The sequence below is a fragment of the Phyllostomus discolor genome, chromosome 2 (genome assembly GCF_004126475.2).
Source record: "Phyllostomus discolor isolate MPI-MPIP mPhyDis1 chromosome 2, mPhyDis1.pri.v3, whole genome shotgun sequence".
Lineage (NCBI taxonomy): Eukaryota > Metazoa > Chordata > Mammalia > Chiroptera > Phyllostomidae > Phyllostomus > Phyllostomus discolor.
This window is the reverse complement of record NC_040904.2, coordinates 105935410-105945496: the sequence shown is the minus strand read 5'-3', so window position 1 is coordinate 105945496 and position 10087 is coordinate 105935410. Positions and strand designations below refer to the sequence as shown.

The 10087-nt window shown below is 38.7% G+C and overlaps 1 protein-coding gene across 1 annotated transcript in view; it reads left to right on the top strand.

Moving 5' to 3' along the window:
• Nucleotides 1-293: 293 nt before the first annotated feature.
• Nucleotides 294-10087, top strand: part of UBXN7 (UBX domain protein 7) — a 60747-nt gene continuing 50953 nt past the window's right edge. The window contains exon 1 of the mRNA XM_028505149.2: nucleotides 294-434. Coding sequence (XP_028360950.1) covers nucleotides 362-434 — 73 coding nt within the window. The 5' untranslated portion in view covers nucleotides 294-361. The remainder of the gene's footprint in view (nucleotides 435-10087) is intronic.

The following is a 10087-nucleotide window of genomic DNA, read 5'->3' as shown; positions in this document are numbered from 1 at the left end:
AAAGAAAAAAAAAAACTATGAGCGGTAGCTGGGTCTGTGAAACTTAAAAGTGAAGAGCCTATTACCTACCGAGTCCAAAGTTTCCTTCAGAAATCGGAAACCGAATACCATTGGGGCCTGGAGCGCAGGGTACCACTGGTTTCAAATAAGGTTGCGGCCGCAAGGAGCGACCAAACAGCCAACCAGGAAAAACCGCTCTCGGACTGGTCTAGAAGCGCGCATGCGCGAATGGTCGCTGGGGGCGGAGCGTGAGGGGCGGAGCTTGGGGTCAATGAGCCTGCGCAGACCGCGCGGCGAGGTGGGGGAGGGTGGTCCGTGTGTGTCTGTGTTGTTGTTCGGCGGCGGCGGCGGCGGCGGTAAGATGGCTGCCCACGGCGGCTCCGCGGCGTCCTCGGCGCTGAAGGGGTTAATTCAGCAGTTCACCGCCATCACCGGTAAGGGACGCGGTTACCGGAAGGTGGAGAGTGGGGTCTGGAGCGGGCGGCGGGTCTGCCCCAGGCCTCTCTTTACCTTCATGCATTACTCCCTCGGGCTTTACCCACAGCTCCCGTCCTCTCTCCTGAGGAAGAGGCGACGACGGCGTCGGGTGTCCGGGTTCAGGCGGCAGACTACACCCCCCCGCGCACCCCAAACCGTCGTTCTCGGTCTCCTTGTAGTGTGGAGGCACACTATCCACCTCCTGTCAGCCCAGATCTTGCCCAAGCCCATTCGCGCCCGCTGGCCCAGGGACCTGGGGGCGGGTGAGGTGGGGGGGGGCCGCACCCAGGCCACCGCCCTCCATCATCTCTTCTCCGAGCATTGATGGGGGTGCAGTGCATCCCCTCAGTACCTTCTTCCTATCTTGCTCGGCCTGGGCATGCTCCCCCTGTCCCTGGCCTGCCCTTCCCTTTTCTGGGCCCCTCAAAGCCTTCACTGTGGCCCTGGCGTGTTCGGGCCCTCCCGCCTTAACCGCGAGGCTGGTGGGTTCGGCGGCGCTTTGACGGATCCCGCGGGATAGGCCGCCAGCAATGGGGGGAGGGGTGCTGAGGAGTACCTTCAAGACTGAGGTTTTAAGAGAAGAATTACGGGGACCCCCCCCCCATCTTAGTAGGGAAGGCCTGGAAGAATCCTGGGTGGCGTGTCCCACCTCCCCATAATAAAATCATAGACTGAGACCATGGCGGCGGGGCCTCCTGCTGATAACATAGGGATGGCGGCAGAAACTTCTTGAGAGAAAACCAGTTTCCGGATGTCATATCCTCCAAACCCTCGGTTTTTCTTTTTCTTTGGACTTCTGCGAAGGGCACATGCAGAACCTCTAACCGTCTGGAGGAAAGGCCCTAAGCCATTCTGTGAATTCTCTGACTTGTTTCTCTCTGATGGTGCTGAACTTTTTTTTGCATGAGTTATTAGAGGGCGGAGCAAATGATGTTCTCTGTGGAGCGATTTGAGAGAAGTGTACTCCATGTGCCGAGTGTAATTTTGCCGTTCTAGTTTTGTCATTTTGGAAGGAGGTCAGAATATTAGTTCTCTCCCTTAGCAAATCTATACCCTACCTGGTAATTTGTTAGATGCAGACAACTACAGTTCCACTGTTAATGCACGTAGCAAGACCTGGCTAAGTAGAATTTTACATTGTTTTAACTACTGCAGGTTATATGAATGTTGTTTTATAATTAAAGCTAGTTTTATTTTTTGTGCTACAATAATAGCTAGATGTTTGGTGCATTAGCTTCTGGGCATGAAACATCACATCAAAGTTGCTAAAGTAAAATTTGTAATTAAATTGGGATGAGGAGTGGAATAATTTTTCTTAATATTTGTAAACTTTGGCAGTTGGATTGTTATGTTAAAGATGTAATGCATTTCTCGGTGGCTAAGCAGATCACTGTTATTGGGAAAATTTGAAAATTCTAGTGTAAGTTAATAATGTTGATTATGTTTATATAGAAGAGTCTGTAGTGAATCAGATAATTGAATATTATTAATCTCTTTTATTGAGGTTTTTTAGAGGTGGTTTAAGATGCCACCAGTTTAACTTCAGTTTTTGTGCTAACTACCACCTCTTCAGGAACTCAGATTGTTTCAACCTCACATTATTTCTTCTGGTGCAACATTTTTATTAGATATAGACAAAACCCAGAGTCTGGTGAGACAAAGTAACTCACCTGCTTTAATTTTGTTTCTGTTTGCTAGCCTACATGACTTACTTCTTGGTCACAGGCCTTTCTATTTCTGAATCAAGTTGGAGACCCTCAGTAGACCATGGTATCTGAAAATCTGTAAAAGGGAAAATGCTGTAGATTGTTTTTAATGTACTATGAATTTCTATTAATAATTTTTGGGCTTTTTTTTTTTTTTACAAGAAGTGATTAACTATTAGAAACATGATAGACCTCATTAGTCTTTTTCATGTATCCTAAAAATAAAGTTTGGGGTTGTGTCCACATATATTTTAAATTGTAGTATTTATGATAAAAGTATATTTGGTATTTATTTATTCATTGTTTGGATGAATTAAACTGACCCGAAGATCTTATGCTCTGATTTCAAAACACTTAACTTACCTGGATTTTACTTATCTGGAAGCTCAGCATTCTGGTAAAAACAATGCATTTTTTAAAAATGTGAGTCCTAACTTTTTTTGTGGCTCTTAGAAATAGAATAGAAAATTCAAAGAGTTTTAAGTTTTCTTACTAAATAGAACAGATCTCTATATGATATATGAGTATGAAGTAATGACTGATTTTTAAAAAAATATTTAAAAACTACAACATGAAATACTTTTTAAAAATTCTCACTGGAGGATATGTTTATTGACTTGAGGAGGGTTGTGGGGTAGAGAGAGAGGAAGAGAAAGAGAGGAAGAAACATTGATCTGAGAGACATTGATCAGTTGCCTCCTGCAAGCTCCCCAGTAGAGATCAAACCCACAACCTGGATGTGTGCCCTTACAGGGGATGGAAACTGCAACCTTTGGAGGATTGGTGGCCAGTCCTCCAGCCAACCAAATTACTTGGCCAGGGCATGTAATAGGTTTGAAAAAAGGAAAAACCAACTCATTCTCATAACAGTTACATATATTTTTATACTCACCCGATGACATTTTCTTTTTCATTGCTTTTAGAAAGAGAGGAAGGGAGAGAGAAACATCTATGAGAGAGAGAGAAGCATTGACTGCTTGCCTCCCACACAAGCACAGACGGGGATCAGGATCATAGTGCTCTGACTGGGGATCGAACCTGCAACCCAGGCATGCGCCCCAACTGGGAATTGAACCTGCAACCTTTTAGTTATTGGGTGATGCTCCAACCAACTGAGCCACACTGGCCAGGGCCACAACAATATTTTTTATTTTATATTTTTCAATTCTTGTTTATATATTTTCACTTTTTAAATACATTGTGGATCATAGTATATGTAATTTAGAATTCCAGAATTTTTTAAATATTTGTGTTTTTCCTTTTTTTTATTATAGAATTCTGAAATTTTAAGTTGACATTATGTCAGAAATATTTTTTCCAAGCTCAAACTCTGATAAGCAGGTAGACAAGGGAAATGATGGTTTTTTTTGAAGTAATCACATTGAGAAGTTATATACCTTTACCATGGATACTGTTAGAATCATTTGAAGTTGCATAGAAAACCAGTCCTGTTACTTTATAGTCTACTACATTTTATATTACTATTTGATCTCCCTTGATGTTCATCATACATGGCCTCGAAAGATTGCTGATAATGCAATATATAGTATCATAGAAATGTACATTTGAGAAGCTGTGTGATCTTATTACGCAGTGTCATTCCAATAAATTTAATTTTTTAAAAAATCAAAAGTCATATAAAAAAGGTCATACCAATTCCCAAAATATGAAGAAAGAATATGCTGCTGAGTCTGAAGGTAATTCCATAAGTACAATTTTAAAAAAATGTTTTAAACTAAAAAAATGTTTAAAACTATGACATTACCCATAAACAGCAACTTGGGCTGACATCTAGCCATACAAACACAAAATGCACAGATGTAATCAGAATAATTATTGAGATAAGAGATACATAGGCACTAGAATTGGTAAAAATAAATAGTCATTCAAAAGGTAAGGACAGAATGTGAGGGAATAGAGAGTACTCTGAGAAGACAAGAGCTTGCTAGTATAGGATTCTAAAGCTTTGTGCATAGGAGGCATTCATATTCTTAGTGAGAGTATACAACCTCAGTTGTAAAAGAGACCTTAGTTTAATATTTCTCTAAAGTTGTTGAATGAATGCATATTTGTTATGGAAATTAGAAACTGGTGGTTTGGTATTTGTTTTTTTTTGGCTGATTTCCATTCATAGTCTTTTTTAATAATATATTTCTCTTGGGTTAGTATTAAAATATGTTCAAGTTTTCTGTCAGGAAAGGTGGTTGCAAGTGTCTAGATATCAAAAGAAAACTCTTGGAATTTTAAGGACTGTTTCAGAAGGTGATAATGATGTTTGAACAGAAATTTAGGGAGGTAATAATTTTTTTTTAGTTTGAATGGAATCTTAGTAATGCATTCAGTATTTATTGATAGATTTCTATGTGCCAGGTATTGTTCAGACCCAGGGGATAATGCCATGAGCAGGACAGGGTGTATATCCTCAAAAGCTTGAAGTTTAATATGAATACACCCACATATATTAATATTGTAATACAGTGGGAAGATGTATCATGGAGGTCAAGAAAGACTTCTCAGAAGGATAATTTCTTAGCTAAAACCTAGAGGAGAAATGTTTCTAGCAGGAGGGCATGTGTGAAGGCCTGGAGGAAGTAGGGACAGACATACCCATCCAGAGACAAGAAAGCAAAGATAATAGGTTTAGGGAATTGATAATTTCAAATGAATAGAGCATAGTTAGTGGGAGATGCAATAAATAGAGCTGAATAGATTAATTAAGTGTCAGATTACGAAGGGCCTTGTAACCCATGTTAAAAAAAATCTTGAATTTATTCTGAGTGTAGTGGGAATCAGTGAAGTTTTAATTAGAGAAGTGATGTTCGGTAATCAGATTTGGATTTTTTAGAAAAAAGCTATTTGGGCATCATGGAGAAGAGGCAGACATAGTGATCAATAGAAGACTGTTGTATTAGTCCAGGAAAACCAGCTGGTGTCCTGAAATAAATCATTGGTAGAGAAGTGGGCTCTTAAACACATGGGAAGAAGTTAGAGGAATCAGAACCAAGGTTAGGATTCTGTTCTGGACATCAAGGTACATAATGTTGCTATTTGTGAAGGTGTGGGTAGTAGAAGTTTGGGTGGGGAGAAGATGATTAATTCAGTGTTAGATTAGTTGTTGCCTGTGGGACTTCTAATTGGAGCTGTTCAATAAGCAAGTAAATAATTGGGTCTGGAAGGAGGAGTGACATCTGAGGAGTCAGTCATATTGGTGGCTGTTGAAACTTTAAAAGTGGATGACAGCTTGCCAGGGGAGAGTGTCGTGTGAGAAAAGCTAGGCTCCAGAACACAAAGCTGAGGGAACACTAATGTCTGACACACTGCAAAGGTAAACCAAAGATGAAGGAGGAAACCCAGAAGACTGTGATGGTACTTCAGCATCAGCAGTATGGAACTACCTCAAATACATGGGCACTTTAGGAAGCCAGTAATCATTGGATATTCATATATATGGAGGGTTTTTGTTGGAATGGGGGTTAGAGCTTGATGGTTTCTTAGAAACCATTATGACTCATTTTTTTAGTTAATCATGAGAAATTAAAGGCCCAGAGAAGAAAAGTGACTTAGGTTAGTCCTTCTCAACTATATGTAGGAAAGAACCTTTAAAAAAAATTCATGGTCCTATCTGGGTAGCTCAGTCAGTTAAGAGCATTGTCCCACCTCACCAAAGTTGTGGGTTTGATCCCAGGTCAGGGCACATACAATAATCAACCAGTGAATGTGTAAATAAGTGGAATAAATCAGTGTTTCTTTTTCTCTCTCCCTTCCTTTCTTTCTAAAAAACAATCAGTAAAAAATTTTTAAACATTCAATCTTCATATACCAAAACTTTCATAAAAAATAAAGTTAATTGCTTGAAAATGAAATAAAAATAATGATGTAATTATAAGCCCAGATCTTTAAAAATTAAGGTATAATGTACATGCAATAAAGTCTACTCTTTTTAGTGTATACTTACAAGTTTTGATAAGCACATACAATCATGTAACCACAAGATATACAACAGTTCTATCATTCTCAAAAAAATTCCTCCTACCCCTTTGTAGTCAGTTCTTCTTCCCACTTGTAGCCTAATCTTTTGGTCTGTTAATTTTTCTTTTCCAGATGTGATATAAATGAAACCGTATTTAATCTTCTGAGTCTGATTTCTTTCACTTAGCATACTGTATTTGAAATTCATTCATGTTGTTGTGGTTATGAGTAGTTCTTTTTATTGGTGAATAGTATACCATGTTTGTTTATCCATTCATTAAATGATTGGCAAATTGTGTTGTTTCCAGTTTAGGGAATTATAAATAAAGCTGCTAAAAACATTAGTGTATAAGCCTGTTTTGTCTCCCTTTGGATAAGTACATGTGAATGGGATTATTGGATCATATGATAGGTATATAACTAAGAAATTGCCAGTTTTCTAAAGTCACTACTCCTATTTTGCATTCCCATCAGCAGTGTATGAGAATTCCAGTTGCCTGTTTGGTATTTTAAATTTTTTGTGGGCACTTTAATAGGTGTGTAGTGCTGTGGCACATTGTGACTATAATTTGCATTTCTCTAGTGATTAGTGATATTGGTCATTTTTTTATATTGATAATTTGCCATCCATAAATCTTTCAAGCCTCAACTTTTGTTATTAGACATTAAAGTTACAATGATAGTTACAAGTTTAATCTATATCCTAAGAAGTAATAATTTCTGATGGGTCAGCTGAAAAAATTTGAACTTCTCTCTTATTATATTCAACAGACATAAAGCTACTCTGTCAAATTACTGTAAAAGTTTCTAAATTCTTATGTTGGAATTTCTGTTTTTATTTTGTCATGGGCTAATAATGGATAGCTGTTCTGCACTTGTCTAGTTAAGGTGGAACAGGGACTAGAACACTGGTATCTTTACTCCCAGGCCCATGCATTTTCCTCCGTGTTACTACTAACTTCTCTATAGGTTCCTTTTGTTTAGTCATTTCATTTCCCTAAATTAATCATTTCATTCCTTTGGTACTTAATAAATTTAGTTTTCTACATACATGGTTTTGTTTTCTTTTAATGTTTTTTATTCTGAATGCTTAACAACTCCAGAATGGGAGACTGATGAGAAGGCTAAACTATCACCTTATCTCTTAAAATTCTCACCCACTCTCATTTCTTTAATGGGCAGTCTAGTTTATTGTGCTGTCTTTTCTGGGGGAAATATAGGGACACACAAAAAGTAACTTCTTTGTGTCCCTATCATTTCTGTGCTCTATCCCTCTGGGTCAAGAAGGGTTCTGTACAGAGATTTTTTTCCCTCCCTCCCTCCCTTCCTTTCTTCTTTCCTTTTCAATTCTGTGACTGCCATACTTTGGTTCCTTGATAGTAGGTAAAGAGACTATCCTTTTGCGACTCAAAGTAGTGTAGAGACCAGGCATAAGGTACCACTAAATATTGGTTCTTCCTTCCAGTTGTGGTGGAGACATGGACTTTATTACAGGTTGTGGGCAATCTTTGCACTTTGATCACTGGTCAGGGAACATAGAAGAATCAACCAAACAAGTCAAGAACAAATCAGTGTTTCTCTCCGTGTGTCTGTCTGTCTGTCTGTGTGTCTCTCTTTCTGTCCCTTCTTCCCTCCCTCTCCTTTTCTCTCTCTCAGATCAGTAAATAAAAATAAAAACACTAATGTCTAATGCGATGGTATCAGGACGTATGAGGGCCTTTGGGAGGTGATTAGGTCATGAGGATAGAGCTCACATGAGCTTTATTCAGAGTCCTTAAAAAAGAGCACCCAGAGAGTTCTCTTGTCCCTCCTGCCATGTGAGAACACAGTGAGAAGATGGCTGTCTGTGAAACAGGAAGGGGCCTATACCATACACCATATCTGCTGGAGCCTTTATCTTGGACCCTTCAGCCTCCAGAATTGTGAAAAATATATGTTTGATGTCTAAACTACCCAGTTTATGGTGTTTTTATTATAGCAGCCTGAACAAACTAAGAACATTGGATTAGATTTAGCTGTCCTGTTGCTACCTACAATATTGGGACCTTAAAATAAGCCCATTTAAGGAAGTTTTCAGGTAGTTTAAATCCTCAAACTTATTTTATTAGCCCCCACCCCTTACAAAGATATGTTCTTTATTCTGAATATAATAAGAGAGAAGTTCAGATTTTTTCAGCTGACCCATCAGAAATTATTACCTATTAGGATATAGATGAAACTTGTAACTATCATTGTTCCTTCTCCCTATATCATTTAGACTTCCTTTTTCTCTGTCCTGTCAGTTAACCTTCACTTCCTCATATTCCTCTGTTTAGCTCAGTTGGAGTGTTATTGATCTTTTGGCCAGGACACTTTTTGTTGTGTAGGACTGTTCTATCCATTGCAGAAGATTTTGCACTTACATTTTCTGTGGCTGCCGTAACAACCTGCATGACTTAACACACATTCACTCATAGTTCTGGTGGCCAGAAGTCTATAATGAGGACATGTGCAGTCTTTGCGGGAGGGGTTCAGTTTTCAAACTAATACATCACACCTAGCTTTCCACTGAATGCCAGTAGTACCCCTATCCCTAATTCACGAAACACCAAAAATGGTCTTTCATATTACTTAATGTCTCTACTTCTGGACCTTAAGAACCACTGGTACCTTTAATTATCTTTAGGTTATCTTCTGATTCTAAAATGACACACTAGGTGATGCAAGTGATATACTTAAGAATGACTGATAATACAAGTACAGATGGCTCAGATAATTTGCCTTTATATAAGAAAGTTAATGGTGTACTTTGCTTCTTGGGCCCCTCTCTAAAACTGTCCTCTCCAGTCTTGCTATGATTTAGCATGTCCTTCCCTTTCAAGCAATCTTCATAGGTAGATTGTCCCCTTTGCCCCATTTGAAAGCTCTTATAGGTCACCATCCTGAAAGCTCCAGTATTGGAGTATGCATCTCTCTGCTAGAACAAACTACCAGAGTAGTCTGCCTATAAAAACCTTTTAACTTTGAGAATCTACTGGGTAGGTAAGTACATTCAAATGGTGGAGTACAATAGACACTGAACTTTTAGACTACCATTTAAGAAGTATAATAATATAGCACAGTATATAACTGGACATGGTGTAAAAATATTAGGGGAGCAATGAAAACCTCAGGTTTTATGAGAAATAATAATATGAATCTTGAAATTGTTAATCAAATTTTTGTTATTTCCCCCCAAAGAGTTTGTATTTAATTACCTAACAAAGTTGGTTATTGTGGTATGTGAGCTGCTCCTTCCCTTTGTTGACCTTAAAAATAAAAGTTGTTTTACCAGTAAATATCGGTTTATTTGGGAACAGCAAAGAATTACAATTTGGGACAAGCAAGTTATAGGAAAGCCACAGGCAAGTCCAACAAACAAAGGAGAGGAAAGTTACGGAGAAAAAGGAGAAAGATGAGAGGGTTGTTTTGAAAGTCCATTGGAGAAAAGCAATAAATAATAGTTCAGGGAGATGACAGTTCAAGGACATGAAGGCTTTTCATTCCTTGAATGAAGAGTTGCTGTGGTAATCGATTTCTTGTAGGAGATACAATGTACATCTTTTCTTGTTGGGCCTATAATTCCTTTTTTCCTGTTGAAGATTTCTTTTGTTGGGGTCTGTAATTGAATTTTTCCTGTAATTGACATGGAGTGGTACTGTGTGAGAGCTTCCCATTCAGGCCTCCCAATTCCATTTTAATGAGGTTTCCCTTAATTAATTTTTATACCCTCAAAAAGTTTGTATTCTTGAGATTACATTTTTTTAAAATTTTTATTTATTTTTAGTCAGAGGGTAAGGGAAGAAGAGAGGGAGAGAAAAACATCAGTGTGTGAGAGAAACATGAATTGTTTGCCTCTAGCACACCCCCAACTGGGGACCTGGCCCACAGTTTATTTTACTATACCATATGTAGCC